The following is a 17,781-nucleotide window of genomic DNA, read 5'->3' on the forward strand; positions in this document are numbered from 1 at the left end:
ACTCTCGGTTTATCACTGTTTACACACGACCTAGTATTTGTACTTTGTTCATCCAGTAATTCACGCTTTGAACAATTCCACACACCATTCTTCTTATCCTTAACATTCCTAGCAGTGCTCTCAAATGTTTCATTCTGATTTATCATTCTTGTACGCTAGTAAAACGTGCGTACTACATAACGAAATGTTCAACTCATTCAACTGTTTCTTGGGTCCCATCCACTATGTAAAGGCTATTTTGTAAAAAGTTACTGATGTTAATCTAACACCTAGCATAAGTGTGAAAGAGACTGAATCCTTACTCTTAATAGATAACCTTGACACCTCTTCAGGAAGACTCACAAGTCCAAGTATTTACTATTACCGTTCAGTTACTTTTTGCTACCGAACGGTCTAATCTTAAAAGAAACCGAACGTCAACACCCCGTTCTCGGGAAGTATTCTCCAAAGTTAGTCAATTCTGGAAAATTACACCCTCACTAATATCATAATAAGCATCTATCTCCATGTCGGATATTAAACTAATGCAATTGTTGGTATATACACTATCAGACCAAACTGCTTTCTTATCACAATAACTAAAACAGCGTACAGCAAGGCATTTCATACCGCAAGAATATGCAGGTGTCAGCGTACCTGAGTTTGTTGTTTCAGCGTACGTTAAGACATAGACTCATCCCACTTATGCTCGACTACCTCTTCCTGGTTGACCTCTTCCAACATTTGGTGATCCCAACCCTGCTCGTCCTCCCCTGCTGCACTCGTTCTTGACATGTCCACTTCCCCCACATTGAAGGCAATATTTTGATTCCACCAGTTGAGGACACAATGATCGGAAGTGTGGTCCTCCACACTTAAAACATTTTATGTTCCTTTGCTGTTCTGACAGACCGGTATTCATCAAGGATTGTGACTGAGGCTCACCAAAAGTAAATGGTAATACTGGATGAGGGTAAGGCGTCCTCCTTGGGTTAGTGTTATTCCTAGTGATTCCTATGATCTCCATCAACTGTCTTTGAGTAGCTTCAGAGTGTGCCCTCGCAGCCTCCAAACTCTGCAAGGCGACCGTGTTTTGCTGTATCAAAGCAGCGTTCTGCTGTTGAAGCGCCTCTATTACAGATTCCAGTAGTCTGATGTGGCCAGACGCATCACTCTCGGCAGGCTGAGGATGTGATCTTGGTGCCATTTGTTCCCTCTGATAAGCAGAGAAAATAATCATTAGTTGACTTTGGACGGTTTGACACACTCATCAAATGAATGTTGAATACACAGCACAAACATAGTAGGCTCACAACCTACAGTGTTCCTTAAGGAACAAAACTGCTCTGATACCACTAATGTAACATCCCAAAATACAGTAATCACTATAATTCAGAATTAATTACAATTAACAGTAATCATAAACAGTCTTTGCATTAAAACAGAAATAAAAGCCTACTGGCTAATATTTACAGTAGCTGCTCCAAAATAAAACAGCAAATTACAGTGTTCATAAACTAATCAAAATATAAAACAGTTCTGGATAAAACGCGTCTGCAGTACTGTACACAGAACTGTTAAAATACAGTACAGAAATAACTAACAGCTACTATGGATCTAATCTCTACTGCTCCGATTTAACTTCCACTTCTACCAAGTTGGCATCCTCCAAATTTTCTTCTTCCAGCATTGTTTCAAGGGATGCACCACCATCTGCTCACATCCACAACGGATGATCATTGCATTTGACAAGACGGAAGTACATGGACAATAGACAACACAATGGAAAACGCAAGGGTAAGCTTATAATATTTAATTTATACAATTAACACATACGTTCACATATCAATTCAAGCGTGCAGCACATAAATTATCAATTCGCAATCATAAAATAAATATAAAAGACAGACTGTCCGGACTGTATGAACCATGTAGTTACAAGCGTCCATGCACCCGAGTGATGTAGTAACTGGATAACATTAAACAGCTGCCACTCGAGGTTAGTCCCTCGCCCATATCTAAGCGATGAACGAAGAACCTCCTGCCATTCCCACGCATGACTACCCCCTTCTACGTGAAGATGAGTATCACGGAATATCAGGACGGACAGCGAGTCCTAACTTATCCAGGTTCATACTTTACCATTCAATATTTCACATTCAACACATCAGAGACGTTCCTCCTTGGAACGCTCTTTAATATCCACTTCCAATAATTTCTTCAAAATATATCATTCGTTCATAATAACCAGTTCTCTTTATTCCCTTTCTCATTCTGTGTTTCATTCCCTTAACATTTTACAACATTCATCCTTTGATCAAATAAAACGAAAGTATTACAGTACTTTTGACCACGCGTTTCTGAATAAAAGAAACGAACCGTGTACTCACTTAATACGTTTCAATACTTAATAATTTGAAAATACTGATCTTTAAAAGAGGTGGATGATACTTAGAAAGATTTTGAGTGTACAGAGTTCAGGTAGAATCCAAAGGATAAAACCAGTAAGAAAATGTTTAGATAAACAACCAATATAATTGAATTTCAGAAAAACAGCACTGCCAGTCAAAGAACGAACGTTCAGAATTTCAATTTGGACGAACATCAATTACGTTCGCTCAGAACTCAATAATAAGGACGAGCGTTCAGTTAGAAACCGAACCCTGCTGTGGACGAACGCTAGGTCAATGACCAAGCACGAATCAGCACTAACGCTGGTTATAACCCAAGCGCGTTATAGGACGAACGCTTCGGTATAGGACCGAACGCCAACTTTGGACGAACGTTCAGTATAAGGACGAACGCTCTCTAGAACTAACGTTCAACATAAGGTCGAACAACAATAAGGACGAACGCTCGACATGAGGCCGAACGTCATTGAGGACGAACGCTCGACTTAAGACCGAACGTCACTTATTTATAAAGTTTTAAATATTGATCTATACTGAGCAGAACGAACGCTCATTCACTCAATTAGGGGACGCTCGTTCTCGAGCAGAATTCATTCCAAATGAATGAATTCCAATCTAAGTCATGTTAACCAAAAACCGAACGGTCTAAGACCGCACAGTGACGAACGACCTTTTAGCAACAGAGAATGATCAGAAAATTTAGATTTTTCACACTTAGCAGAATTTTTCCAGATTTCCATTTTCCAACTTTATACTTCCATTTCAGGTTTAATTCCCTTCAAACATCATCATCATGCAGATTTCAACATTTAAAATCATTCCAACCACACAATAGCCATTCTCCATTCATCCATAATCAACTCAACATGCATTTAAATCAAATTCAACATCAAATATAATTCATACAAGCCGTATCAGTTCATGACAGATTCATCCAAACCAGAATGCATATCAGATATCAGTGATCATTTCTAACAACTCAACTTCATATTTTTCACACATGCAAAACAAACCAGAAATCATATTCCATATCAGTAAACGTTTCTAAATACTCACACATCATGCTTTCCATATATGCATCTCAGATCATAAATCAAACAGTATAAATTAAACATATAAACTTCCCTTACCCGGATTGAAATTCAAACTTGTCCTAGGTGTAGAAATGGCTTTGTCCAACACTTTTCTTTCTTATGATCTTGACTCTTCCGAACTAAAATCTAACCAAATTTTACAAAACACTCAGTATACCAGTTTGCATGCAACTAAAAATCCTATTTTCCAGAAACCTAAAGGATGAACTACCGCGAAGAGACTTACCAGGTTGGATTTAATTTCTGTTCGGTCCAAAATGAAGATCAAGGCTGGACGAACTCTCCTATGGTGCTGAAATCGTGATTGGAGAAGAGATATAAGTTTTTACAGTAAAAAGGAAGTTCACTGTTTCAAGAGAGAAGTTGGAGAATATGAAAGGGTGAGTTTCAGAGGTTGAAGATGAGTTCGTGTAAGTGAAAGTGTGTTTTCGAAAAGTCTGATTTTGTTAAACTAACGTTAAAATTTGAGAACTACTCACATGTAGCCACATGCACACCAACTCTGATTTCAGAAACTTCCAACATGACAAGTGGCATGCTTGCATGCAGAGTTTAGTGCGTTTTTAATGCACTGAGGGTGTGACGTGGTGCGTTTTCCAGTGCACAGCAGAGATGAAATCAGAGTAGTGGTTGGGTTTAAATGGGATTAACATTGATTGTGGTGCGTGTTAAGTGGTGAGGTGTCAGAGTTAATTTATGCTAATTATTAAGGGTTTCACAATAAACAAAGTCAAATTACATTACATAAAATAAAATGCTGAAGATTTTACTTTTGCAAGTTTATTTTATGATATTAAATTAAATTTAATGTTGTTTTTCAATACTTATTTTGATTCGTCAACAATTTAATTAAAAAAAAATCAATCTAGCCTCTTTCATTTAACAAAAATTCAATTCGTTTTTTAATAATTTTTTTTATAAATAGATATTAATATAAATTAGTCAAAATGTAGTGTAAATCCAAACAATTCTTATAACAGTTTAATTCAAAGTTTATACATGAATATTTTGTTTATTACTTGTAAATAATTCTACAGATAGTTATATTAAAGCATAATTATCTTTTTATAATTGTATTAACCTAGAATTTTTTTTACTTAAATTAAATATCATTATAAAAAAATAAACGAGTAATATTACCAATGGTCAATGCTTTTGGTTAACTATTTATTCACATTATTTATAATGAATTTTTACCTACGACATCTACAGGTGGTCCAAATAACTCTTAGGCCTTGTTCACTTGAGTGGATTTGAGGGAGAGTAATTGAGGGGATTTGAGAGGATTTGAAAATAAATTTTTTTGTTGATTATTTGAGTGAATTTAGAGGTAAATGAGATTGGATTTGAAAGTAATTTTTTTTAATCTGTCACGTGAATCAAATCCTACACTGATTCTCACAAACTTTACTTCCAAATTCATTCTCACTTACCTCCAAATTGACTCAAATAAACAGATAAAAAATTTATTTTCAAATCCTCTCAAATCCCCTCAATTACTCTCCCTCAAATCCACTCAAGTGAACACGGCCTTAATGTTAACTTAATTATTAATTAACTATGCTGATTAGATTTAAATAACTTATTGTAAGTATTATTTACTTTACTCTTGCTCATCGACCTAATATTATTTTCTTTGTTTGATACTAGTATCCGGTTTTAAAAATGAAGACATTGGGTCCCTATGTTATGAAAAATGTATGAATAAGGTTCTGTCCGTTAAGTTGACAGCAACGGCGTTAAGTCCATGCTCATGTGGCCGTACTTTTTCTCTTCTCTCTTCTGTTATTCAGCTTTCTCTCTCTTGTTCAGCTTTTTCTTTAATGATTTGTTGAACTTGTTCTTTCTTTGTCGACCTTATTCATATATTTTTCATAACATAGGAACCCAATGACTTCATTTTTAAAACCGAGTACTAAACAGAAATTCACGTCTTAACATGGGGACGAAGTAAGCATTTAAGCCTTTGATACTACTTGGCTTCAATTAATTTAATGTACTAACGAAGTTTGATGTTAACTTATTTTTTCTTAACTTATAAGATGAAATAATACATTTTAAATTTGAGTAATATATCTTAACACACTTTTATATTCATTTGACACATAATATAAGGATAAAATGATGATAAAATTGTAAATTTTTGTATTTTTTTAAGAAATAAAAAAGTAAAAAACGTAAGAGTAATGTAAGATGAATATAAAATTTTTAGGTATGTTATATTCTTTAAATTTAGGAGAAAAATAAATCTTCTCCTGAAATCATATTTTTCTATGCTACATTTCTTTTCTCATCGGGTATATTTTTCAAATAATATACTAGGTAATAAATACACAGTTTTTCTTTTTATTGTATTTATTTTAAAATATATATTATAGAATAATCATTAACTTAAATAGTATATATACTTTTTTTCTTATATCATGACATGTTACGTTAATAAACGGATTAATTGGTCCTAATTTTTCATATTACGTTAATTAAGTTGAATTGAAGTTAAAATAGATGACTCAGTGATATTGATGTGAAAGCAATCTAACCATAGAGCATAGAAAGTGAAGCAGTTGGATTTAAAAAAAAGTACCATTTTATTCAGTGATTTGAGTAAAATGCAGAGGAGCTAATGTTAAAAGTGCAGTAAGGAAAATGAGCAGGGTGGTATTATTTTGCTTAGAGGACCGGATTGCTCTCGAAGAAATTGGCTGGTCTTATCTCAAAGTAACCACTCAAGTTTGGCATAACTGGAAAGTCTTCTTGGCGAGGAACGTGACGAAATCCCATTGTGTACCACAACACTATGTCTCTGTTCTCAATATTCCTATTCCTGCAAATTAATTCACCACACCAAACATTCATCATTTCTCCTACCAAAACTTTAAACTAAAATTATTTACAACTAAAGAACTCACCTTTGACTCCAAACAGCCAAAGTATCATCACCTCGACTACGATCAGCATATAACCCTGCTACCCATTTCTCAGATTTGTTGTACGGTGTCACCCAAACATCATAATTGGTGAAAGCACTTCTAATTTGTGGGAAATCATCACCGACCAATAGTGGCTGTGCCATTGGGCCAGGAAGCAAGCGATACCCGATTTTATTTCCTTGTTTCGTCTTTTTATTTGGATTTACCACAAGTAATTCTGAAGGCTTTAAACCCAGCTTGATTCTCGCATCAGCCTCTGTTTTGGCCGTTTCACTTACAACTGTCCAATAACTTTTTCTTGGAATGTTGCGATCTTTCACTCTCACTGTCTCGAAATTGGACTTCACAAAGGAGTTGGCTACACCATCAACGTCCATGTCCAGAGAATACGTCAAGAAGTGATCATGGTTAACACCAATGGTATTATCTGCTACCAATGTGCCGTATATATCCTTTTTTATTTCCTCTGTGTCGGTATAATTCGTTGCTTTAAGTGCTAATATCCCAGTAAGTCCAACCTATTTTAAATGTAAATTATAAATTGTGATTTTGAATATATGGATATAATTTAGTCTAATTCAGTCTCAATTTTTTGTTGTAGGCAATCATACCATAGGTTTTATGCTGCCACTTGGTGTAAATTCCCAATCAGTGATATAGTCGTAGTTGGCCAAAGTTGAAATTGTTCTCACCACTAAGGTTTTGTCTGACCTAGTCTCCGTTATCTACCAGAAAGAAGAGAAGGAATGTTATGAAATAAAATTAAAGGAAAAGGGAAGAAGAACAAAGATATTTTAAAAGAAGGTACCAGTTCATTTGGGATTGCAGCCTCTACGTGACGCCACATTATGTCACCAGCATCTTTTTCAAATATGCAGAAAGCATTGGGTATCTCTACAGGGGTTCCATCTGAACTGGCATAGTATGCATCTATGAATGACGCATCGGAAGGGCAATCGATGGAAGGTTGCAATGGAGACATAAACTGTCCAAGGCCGTATTCGCCAGAGTCAAAGAATGTCTTGTAATACCATTCCTCAGTTGGGTCTTGGTATGGCACAAACAACTCTGATATGAATCCTTTGTATAGTACTGGACGCTGTTTTTGCTTTTGGACATCATAATACGATGCTAGAGAAATTATTGGGCCAGCTCGACTATCATATCCTACATGAAAATTCCAACGGCCCCAACTGTGTGCAGAAAATGGTCTATCAAAAAGCTACGTTTAAATAAAATGTGCAAAGAACACGCTTCCTAACTTAAAACTTATGTTTCAGATCAATGTTTGCACGTACCTCTTTTTGAATAAATTTCTTACTTTATAAGTTAATATTGAATTGAAAAAATTCTTTAAAAAATCATTCATTTCTGTAAGAAATATCTTAAATTATTTTTAAAATATCACGTTAAATAGTAGCCAGTATAACTTTTTTTTTTTTAAAAAAAGAGTAGTGTACTGAGCTTAAAGGCACAGTTTTAACGTGTATTTTATTAGACTTTGAAAAGTAAAAATATTGTAAATGAAAAAAAAAATGTTGGTATATTCATTTTTAATAATAAAAATGATATTTTTATCTTTCCAAATATACCTTGTTGACATGGGGCTGGAACCATATAAATAAAAATAAACAATTATTTTTTAAAACAGATTTACGAAAGTCAGATAGTGCACGTATTAATAATAGAAAAATGTTTAAAATTAATCAGTGTTACTAAATTTAAACCTAAGCTTCATCATCAATAACAATATTATTCATACATAATGATAGAAAGAAAAACAAACAGAAATTGAAAAGAGATTATGTTATCGATTGTACCTTACAGAGTGACCATCAATGGTGAATCCAGGTCCATGATCTTGTTTGGGCTTTGGAGCAGAGGGTGGTTTCAGCTTGGAGGCTCTGTAGTCGGTGCCCTCTGCCTTTGGCAGTGCAACCACATATCGATCATTATAACCTACAATTTTCATATCGTCAAAGTCAACGAACATTTCCACCCCTTCCACGGGCCTCGCATGGAAATTAACAGTCCCATTTCTGTAATGGCACTTAATCTTCACAATCCTACTGGTCTTGGCTTCTCCAAACCACCCCAAAGTCAAGGCAATACACTGCACCTGAGACAAGTCATCGAGACCTCTCTTCCTCAGAGACTTCTTAAACGGTTCGTAACTTAGTGGTAACTGTGTTGCCTCCTCTATTTCGCCTAAGGTCAGTGTAGGGTAGCCATTTCCTTGGTAGACTTTGGTTGAGACGATGGAACGTTTGGACAAGTCCACTATGATTTCGTGGGACTGCTTTTGGGACCTCACTATGACAAAGGCTCGACGAGGTGGTGGAGAAGATGGTTTGGGTTTAGCTTTGGGGTTTGAGGATTGCCATGAAAGGATTTTGACCTTGTCGGGTTCTTCCAAACCTACGTAGTTGAAAGTGGGTTTGTGATTGGTTGGGTATTCCTTTTGGACTATGGTTTGAACACGGCTGATCTCAGAAGGGGTAAGAGGGTCAAATCCGAGAGGATCTCTGCATTCTGCAAAGCTCCAAAATAGCACCACGATTGATAACAATGTCACCTTCATGGTTGCATCCATTGTTATATTGTGATCAAACTCTAGGACACAGTTTGCTCTTTATATAGTGTAATGCATAATGGAGAAAAGGTATAGGGTGTAACAATTGACAAATCAAATGAGAAATTAATTTCATGGTACGGAGTTAATATGAAAGATATAAAAGAGGAAGGATGATTTGAGACTTCATCAACCACTTGATAATCCACAATTAACTACTTGATAATTGATTATCCACAATTAACCACCTGATAATCCATATTTAGAGGTAACATGATCATTGAAAAAATAAATTTTTGTATTTGAAAAAAAAAAGAATTGAACTTAAGATAAGTGTAAAAATTTGTTGAATCTCGCATATAAAAATAAGCAGTATATAGTATGAATGAAGCTGTTATTATTATTATTATTATTAACTTGGGAAATACATTTTTAAAATAACAAAATAATGTTAAATTTAATTTTAATTTTAATTTCTAATTTGTAATTTAGTTTTTTTATCCTCAAACATATAATTTTTTAATTAATTATTTAAATTAATTTTATGTTACCTGCAATTTATACTTGTTAATAAAGACAAGATAATGTTACTTAGTATGAATTTTAACATTTCAACTATGATCCTATCCTAAAAGTCAACAATAATTTGTAATCATGAAAAATTTATTAAAAAGAAAATTAATATAAATTATTTTTAATAATATATAAAATTCACAATAAAGGATATTCATTTCAAAAATCTAAATCGAAATATAGTAGGGGAAAAAATAAAAAAATAATAAAATCATAAAAAAATGGTCTATATGAATTAAAAAAGTAATATATTTTTTAAATAATTTATATTATAAATATTTTAAATGTTTCCTTTTATATAATTAAATTTCTTATTGCAACATAACCTCGTTATAATGGATAACTTATTTAATTATTTTAATTTTCATAATGAATAAAATTACAAAAAATATATATATATATATATATATATATATATATATATATATATATATATATATTTATATAGGTGTAATTATCAATTATTTTTAAAGCACATATAATTTTAAAAAAATTTAGAAAATATGTTTTCACAATTCTTTAAGTGTACATATACTTTGAAAAAAAAATTTAAGTAATGAGCAACCAGTGAACTCCATTTTTGTTTTTCCTTTCAAGTGAGGGTTAGGACTGGGTATGATTAACCTAACTGTACTAAACTATAGATTATCTATATTATATTGTACTATAAAAACTAAACTATTTTATTAAAAATTGAATTATACTGTTTTGTGGTTCAATTTGAAAAAACTGAATTTTTGAATTAGTAGTTTGGTTAATTAGTTAATTGCTTCAAATAAATGAACTTTATAAGGTGACCAAAACAAATTGCGATTCCACGCAAACATAACAAACACAAACATAAGAAAAACACACTTTTACCAAAATTCAAATAAACGAACTACTTGTTTTCTTATTAAATAAAAGTTATTGAAAAGTGATTTTGAATAAACAAATATCTTAAATTAAATTTCTAAAATTACAATTTTAAGTGTTAGTTTAACAAAAAATACTTTAAGAATTTAAATTAATTTTTAAAACTTATTCTGAAGTAATTTTAAGACAAAAAAAGAAAAGACACATTTAATACTATTTACAAGTTGGTATGAATTATTTTTTTCTCATAAAACATGTAACTTAGTCATTTGTATTAATTTATATTTCTATATCATACTTTTCATAATTATATATCATGCTAATTTATTATTATTTTTCATTTAAGTATTTATTTTTACTGAAAATTATTATATTATTGCAATTTATAAATGGATAGATTTTGATTAAGGTTTTTCTGATCAATTTTTTTGATGTAACTTATGCAATTAAATTTTATTTAAGTTTTTAGTATTATAAAGTAAGCAATAACATGTATTTTTATTATATGTTTGTGATGGCAGGTGAAATTGCAGTTTGCTTTGGTTGTTTTACAGTTTGAATCAGTTAGCTGATTGACTGAAACAGTTAACTGCTCATATAAAAGTTCAATTTTTTAAATTGAACTGTAAAACAGAATAATTTAATTTTTAATAAAAATAGTTTAGTTTTTATAGTATAGATACAATTTAGTACCGTTAGGCTAATTATGCCCAGCCTAGTGAGGCAATTCCCATTATAGTAAGGTCCTTGGAATTTATTCTTATTGCTTTCAACTGGGGGCATTTCTTTTCTAATTTAATTTGGGACCAATAATTTTTAATTAATGTACTTCTTTCCATTTTAAATTGTAGAATTTTAGAACAGTTTTGAATTTGACGTTCATCCAAGTTGATCAACAAGGAGAAGAGGGTGCACGAAATTTTATTTTAAGTATTTTTTTTTATCTCAAAAAGGTAATATTGAAGGGCTATTGCGTTAATCCTCAGGTAGAATGTCCTTATATAGTTGTTAATTCTATTTAATTTTATATTTTAATTCTCAAAAAAAAAAATAAAAAAACATCCCTACCCTTATAATCCTCCCCACAAGAGAACTCCCTCTTATAATAAAAGTAAAAAGTGTGAAGTAATATACTTATTGGTTCATATCTTAAAAGCCACAGTTATGATTAAAAGAAAGTACTTAAATGATAGCATGTGTATGCTTTAACTATACTTTCTTTCAAACCGGGCAATTGACTTTAAAGCAATATAAACACGTGTTTATCACTTTCAACTAAGACAGCAATTCTCTAGTAGTTCATTTCGTGCTGTTTTCCCTTGCACGTTATTACTATCATTTATGTTTTTAAATTTTAGGATTTAAGAATGATTTTGAATTTCATACTCGTATACCAATTGTAAAATACAAGGAATATTAATGAACCACCTAATCTTATTTAATCATACTTTTTGTGTTTTGGACATTATAATCCTTCTATATATTTTTTTTATTCTAAGGAGAAAGTTAGGATAAAACTAACATGTTAACCTTATCGGTTTTATAATAATTTCATTGGTGTGGTTAAGTTATTATTTGAATTCGTGATTTTTATGTTTAGGTCTTTTAAATTTTTTTAATTCAATTAAATTATAATATTTGTTAAATAGAGTCAATTTTATCATTTCATTAAATTGACATTTAAATAATTTTAAAGTGTAACATATCAAACTTTGTTTTTTCTTTTACTTTAGAAATGTGATTAAATTGACATTAAAATAGTTTGAAAATGTAACATATCAATCTGTTCTTCTACTTTAGAAATGTGATGTGAAATAGGATACCTTCCAGTCAGACTTAACATTAATTTAATAGAAAAATCAAATTAATTCTATTTAATAAATATTAATACTCACGAATAATAAAATCATATACCTAAAAATTAAATTACTAATGAAGTCTTAATATAATAATGATAACAAACACCTTAATCTTAAACAATTTTATTTGTTTTGACCAACTAAAAAATAAAACAATATCATAATTAAATTTAAGATGTTCAAAATTGTAAAAATTATTTTAAAGTAGTCAATAACTATATCTATTTAATAAAAAGAAAAATATTTTGAAAAAAAAAATTATAGTAAAAACATTTCCAAACACTGCACAAAAAAACAAGCATAAGTTTAAATGATGTCCACACTAACAAAAATAATATTTGAAAAGGAGTATATTATACATTGATAAAGAACAAACCATGATAAAGTCTTAAGTGGGTACAGGAATGTTTAAAATTTGGTCGAGTGGAATGAAATGGGTACCACTCAGTGTTGAGAAGTGCAGTTAGGCCATTGCAGAGGCTTTGGGTGATCTTGTTTTAAGGACTGGGTTGCTCTCGAAGAAATTCGTTGGCTTTAGTTCAAACCCTCCACTCAATGTCGGCATAACTGGAAAATCTTCTTGGCAAGGAACATGATGAAATCCCATCACGTACCACAACACTATATCCTTCTTCTCAATCTCCCTGTCCCTGCTCGTTCAATTCACAACGTCAAATATGTGTCATTTTCATTCAAAAAAACCTAATTTTTTCGGAAGAAATCGAAGCGTGGTAAGCAACTTAACACACCTGGAACTCCAAACACCAATAGTATCATCACCTCTGCTACGATCCACATATGACCCTGCTGCCCATTTCTCAGATTTGTTGTATGGTGTGACCCATACATCGTAATTGGTGAAGCCACCTCTAATTTGAGGATAATCATCCCGAAGCAAAAGTGGGTGCGCCACAGGACCTGGAAGCAAACGGTACCCAATTTTATTTCCTTGTTTTGTCCTTCTATTAGGATTCACCACTAGTAGCTCTGATGCCTTTAAACCGAGGTTGATTCTCGCATCAGCTTCTGTTTTTGCCGTTTCACTCACAACTGTCCAACGACTCTTCCTTGGTGTGTTTTCATCTTTCACTTTCACTGTCTCTAACGTAGACTTCACAAAGGAGTTGACTTCCCCGTCGATGTCAAGGTCAAGATAATAGGTGAAGAAGTGATCATGATAGATACCGATGCTATTATCTGCTAGCAGTGTGCCGTATATGTCCTCTTTTATTTCATCTGTGTGGGTGTAAGTCCCTGCCTTAATCCCTAGTATCCCTGTAAGTCCAACCTATTTTTAAAATATAACATGTAGTTTGCTCAAAACAGTGGGTAATCACAAGTTTAATGTAAAATATAAATCATGATTTCAATATTTGTCTATCGGTTACTCTATTTTAAACTGCTGATAAGAAACAACTCTGTAATTTGTTTCACTTTTCTATTTAAAGGACATTAAGGTTCATATTAATTTTCGCCCAAATAATTTTTTTATTTATTTTTTAAAAAAAGTATGCATTGATATCTTTTTTAAATAAAAAGACAATTTTTTTCCCTAAATCGACGGTTAACAAATAGCTGCTGCCTAAATGTCGCATTGATTGACGACAAAATTGAAGAGACTCCAACGAAAAGAAATGAATGCTTCAAATTTCAGACAAGGCGGCGTATAAAACATTTAAAATGAGAGTGCATTGAATCATACCCCAATTTTGATGCTTCCACTTGGCTTAAATTCCCAATCTATAACATAGTCGTAGTTGCCGACAGTTGAAACTATTCTGACCACTAGGCTAACATCTGATCTGACCTCAGTTATCTACCAAAAAGAACAGAATATTTATGAACTGAAAAAGAAAACGAAGGTAGCGAAAAAATAAAGAAAATGTACCACTTCATTTGGGATTGCAATTTCAGTGTGACGCCACATGATATCACCGGCATACTTTTCAAATATGCAGAAGGCATTAGTTATCTTTACAGGAGAACCATCTGAAGCAGCATAGTATGCATCTATGAATGCAGCATTGGGAGGGCAATCGGTGAAAGGTTGTAGTGAAGACATTGACTGTCCAAACCCATATTCACCACAGTCAAAGTATGTCGTGTAATACCATTCCTCAGTTGGGTCTTGGTATGGCACAAACAACTCTGATATGAATCCTCTGTATAGTACCCGACGGCGTTTCTGCTTTTCAACATCATAAATTGAAGCTAGAGAAATGATTGGACCAGCCTTAATGTCAAATCCTACGTGAAAATCCCAATTGCCCCAACTGATTGCACAAAATGGTTAATGTCATCGTTCATGTTTCTTCAACTTCTTCCTGGTCACCATATAAATAAATAACATACATTTCCGCTTCAAACGCAGAATATTAGAAAATCACGGTGGCCTTTTACATGAATTTTTCTTCGACATTGTATTTATTTTTTTCAAAATATTCTTATACGAATTGTTGCATCAATATCAAGAATCAAAAGCGTTTTACATATTATCCGTTAAATTGGTTCTTACCTTAGCCAATGGCCAATACTTGAAAGAAAACGGAAAGAAAACGACACCGTTCCTAACGTATCGCACAGGGGTTGCATCCAATTGATGTGAAAAAAGATTTCATGTAAGTATGTTTTCTGAATCGTCCTTCTCCACATTTTAGTTTTTAAATTTAAATAATAATATAGGTTTTTTTAACTCATTTAGGTTTATTTATTTTTCACAAGACAAAAGAGATTTTGAAATTTCGATATGGATTAATTTTAAGTTCGATTTACTAAAAACGCAGGTTGAATCTATGATAAGTTAGGTTTGTTTAGTAACCCACATAATTATTACTCTGTGTTTCAATATTATTAGTTAACATTTTTTTTATTATAGTGTGAATAAATAAATATAAAGAAGATGTTTCAAGAGAAACAATAGTGTGAATTTATCTGTTCAAGACTCTTATAGATGGATAAGTGATATAAAAATTATCAATGTTAGATATTTATTTATTTTGTTTGTTGTGTTTGTTTTTAGATTATATTTAGAGATTAAAATGATTTTGAAATGTATTGTATTCTTTTGATTTTAAATTGACTCTAGAGTTTAACGTAATTTTGAATTACAAAAAAATTATTATTTTTCTAAAATTAAAAAAAATAATTAATTTAGTGAATTAGTAAACTAATCTATTTAACCTATCAACTTAAGATGGATTAGGTCTCCAACTTTTTTCAAATCATTAATAAATAACTTTGGTTAGATTTATTTATTTCATATATGAAATATAAATATGAGATAAAAGTTCTTTGATTTATTTATATGTTAATACGTTAATATTCTTTATACTACAATATCTCAATATGAGATATATCCTTGGTACACTTTCCTATATTAATTTATTTAGTTCCTAATAAGTTAGCTATGTTGTTATGTTGTTCATGTAGGTGAAAAGTTTTGTATATACTTTTAGCATTGACCAGATTCAATAAGACATAACATTACCAGAAAACTTTATATGTGACATGTTTTGACATAGAAAATACTATTAATTTATCAAAAATATTTAATATAATTGAGTTAAAAAAATTATATTAATTTATGTTTAAAATTAAAAAATGAAATTATATTAAAATTTCACGAATTTAATTCTTAAGTTAAAATTTAAGTTCTAAAAACTTTTTTAACCTATCAGAAATAATCTTGTCACCATTATTCTAATAATATGTCTACAGTTGCCTGTATAAAAGATTAATAATGTAAAATGTTATTATATTATCTTTTGTTCTTTTCATGCTGGTATTCGTTTATCATTAAATGACACACAATCCCGACAAAACGCATATTGTTGGTTAAAATATAGTTCATTGATAATGCCAAAAATTATAATATAGAAATAAAAATGTTTATTTAACAATTTTTTTAATAATATTTTGACAACATGCATGTAGTGATTTTTAATTGATTTGTTTCAAATATTTTTTTAAAAACAGATTAATAAAACAATGATAAGAAATATACTAAAAAAGTTATTAATATATTAAAATCCTTTTACATATATAATTTTTTATATTTATTATATATTATTATTATTATTATTTATTTTTTACTTTCTTTTTTTCTTTGAAAAATATAAAATTTATTCTTTTATAATTATTTCATCGTTATATTTTGTATTAAATAAATGTGAAAGTGTTATCGTATCATTATTCAAATATTAGGTGCTTTTCATGCTGGTATTACTTTATTATTGAATCAAACCAGATCCCGACAAAGAACGCATATTTTCTCCATACCCACGGTTTCAAAATGCGGATGACGTCACTAAATGTACTAATTATTGGTTAAAAAATAGTTGTTTGATAATACCAAAAAAGTTTTTTTTTTTTTCAAAAATGCACTTGATTGAAATGAATCACGAAGAAGGAAGAAGTGCGTGAAGAAAGGAGGAAAATAAAATCCAAAAAATTAATGGTACCTGACGGAATGGCCTTCAATGGTGAATCCAGGTTCACTGTGTTGCGTGACTGCAACAATTCCCTTAAGCTTTGGACCAGGGGGTGGTTTCAGCTTAGAAGCTCTGTACTCAGTACCCTCTGCTTTTGGCACTGGAATCACGTATCTATCATCGTAGCCTACAATTTTCATCTCATCTAGGTCAACCACTGCAGCCACCCCTTCCAAAGGCCTCGCGTAAAAATTTGCAGTGCCATTCGTGTAGTAACACTTAACCTTCACGTTCCGTTTGCTCTTGGCTTCTCCGAACCATCCAATAGAGAATGAAGCACACAGAACCTGAGACGCGTTCAGACCCCTATTCCTCAAAGACTCCTTAAACGGTTCGTAGCTGAATGGAAGCTGTGACGCCACGGTTTGCTCGCCGAAGGTCTGCATAGGGTACCCGTTTCCTTCGTACACGTTCTTTGAGACGATGGAAGGAGTGGACAAGTCCACTGTGATCTGGTGAGAGTGTTTTTGGAACCGAACTACGACGAAGGCTCGACGAGGTGGTGGAGAAGATGGTTTGATTTTGGGGTTTGAGGATATCCATGAGAGGATTTGGGACTTGTTGGGTTCGTCCAAACCCACGTAGTTGAAGATGAGACTGTGATTGGTGGTTTTTGAGGTTGGGTATGATTTCTGGACTATGGTTCGGATATGGTTGAGCTCCGAAGGGGTTAGAGGGTCAAGTGGGTGAGGATGGTTGCATTCTACTTCACAGCTCCAAAAGACCAATACAGTGAGGAGTGTCACTTTTGTCGTTGCATTCATGACTCTCCTCCTCATTATCAGTACCCCTTTTTCTTCTTACTAATTTTTCATATAAATCATTGGTTTCCCTTCACTTTATGTAACGTAGCCTTCAATTCATCTTTCTTTTTCTTTTCTTTATATTATCTTAGGAAAATGTTTCTTTAATAATTTTTTAACAATTTTTTTACAACAATCTATGTTGTTTAGTATGTGATGGTTCATTTCAAACATAGAATCAATTAAATATAAAACGTAATATAGCAGTGAAAGGT

General features: G+C 31.9%; 2 protein-coding genes and 1 long non-coding RNA gene across 3 annotated transcripts; all 3 read right to left on the reverse strand.

Annotated features, from left to right (window-relative positions):
• Positions 1–1,394: 1,394 nt before the first annotated feature.
• On the reverse strand, positions 1,395–4,027 carry LOC148194786 (uncharacterized). Its single transcript, XR_015781743.1, has 3 exons — positions 3,711–4,027; positions 3,521–3,610; positions 1,395–1,692 (listed from the first exon to the last, which is right to left on the reverse strand). It is a non-coding gene; the product is annotated as an uncharacterized LOC148194786 (long non-coding RNA).
• Positions 4,028–6,059: 2,032 nt separating this feature from the next.
• LOC124822812 (amine oxidase [copper-containing] alpha 2, peroxisomal-like) lies at positions 6,060–9,007 on the reverse strand. The gene is made up of 5 exons (XM_047294883.2): positions 8,235–9,007; positions 7,223–7,607; positions 7,026–7,139; positions 6,394–6,932; positions 6,060–6,308 (listed from the first exon to the last, which is right to left on the reverse strand). The coding sequence occupies exons 1-5, from the start codon at positions 9,005–9,007 to the stop codon at positions 6,155–6,157; spliced, it is 1,965 nt and encodes a 654-aa protein (XP_047150839.2). The 3' UTR covers positions 6,060–6,154.
• A 3,598-nt stretch (positions 9,008–12,605) lies between these two features.
• On the reverse strand, positions 12,606–17,581 carry LOC124822804 (amine oxidase [copper-containing] alpha 2, peroxisomal-like). Its single transcript, XM_088095708.1, has 5 exons — positions 16,734–17,581; positions 14,162–14,546; positions 13,976–14,089; positions 13,023–13,561; positions 12,606–12,923 (listed from the first exon to the last, which is right to left on the reverse strand). Exons 1-5 carry the CDS (start codon positions 17,540–17,542, stop codon positions 12,737–12,739), a joined length of 2,034 nt encoding a protein of 677 aa, XP_087951834.1. The 5' UTR covers positions 17,543–17,581; the 3' UTR covers positions 12,606–12,736.
• Between the last annotated feature and the right edge of the window lie 200 nt (positions 17,582–17,781).

This window comes from Vigna umbellata, chromosome 8 (genome assembly GCF_029865625.1).
Source record: "Vigna umbellata cultivar VRB3 chromosome 8, Vumbellata_1.0, whole genome shotgun sequence".
Lineage (NCBI taxonomy): Eukaryota > Viridiplantae > Streptophyta > Magnoliopsida > Fabales > Fabaceae > Vigna > Vigna umbellata.

What these genes read in the sequence shown, in the direction of transcription:
- LOC124822804 (XM_088095708.1), bottom strand. Translation starts at nt 17,542, where the DNA reads ATGAGGAGGAGAGTCATGAATGCAACGACAAAAGTGACACTCCTCACT. An exon ending in ATTGAAGGCCATTCCGTCAG is followed by an intron (nt 14,547 to 16,733) that starts GTACCATTAATT and finishes TTGTGCAATCAG; the next exon opens with TTGGGGCAATTGGGATTTTC. An exon ending in GTGGAAGCATCAAAATTGGG is followed by an intron (nt 13,562 to 13,975) that starts GTATGATTCAAT and finishes TTTTAAAAATAG; the next exon opens with GTTGGACTTACAGGGATACT.
- LOC124822812 (XM_047294883.2), bottom strand. Translation starts at nt 9,007, where the DNA reads ATGGATGCAACCATGAAGGTGACATTGTTATCAATCGTGGTGCTATTT. An exon ending in ATTGATGGTCACTCTGTAAG is followed by an intron (nt 7,608 to 8,234) that starts GTACAATCGATA and finishes TTCTGCACACAG; the next exon opens with TTGGGGCCGTTGGAATTTTC. An exon ending in GTGGCAGCATAAAACCTATG is followed by an intron (nt 6,933 to 7,025) that starts GTATGATTGCCT and finishes CATTTAAAATAG; the next exon opens with GTTGGACTTACTGGGATATT.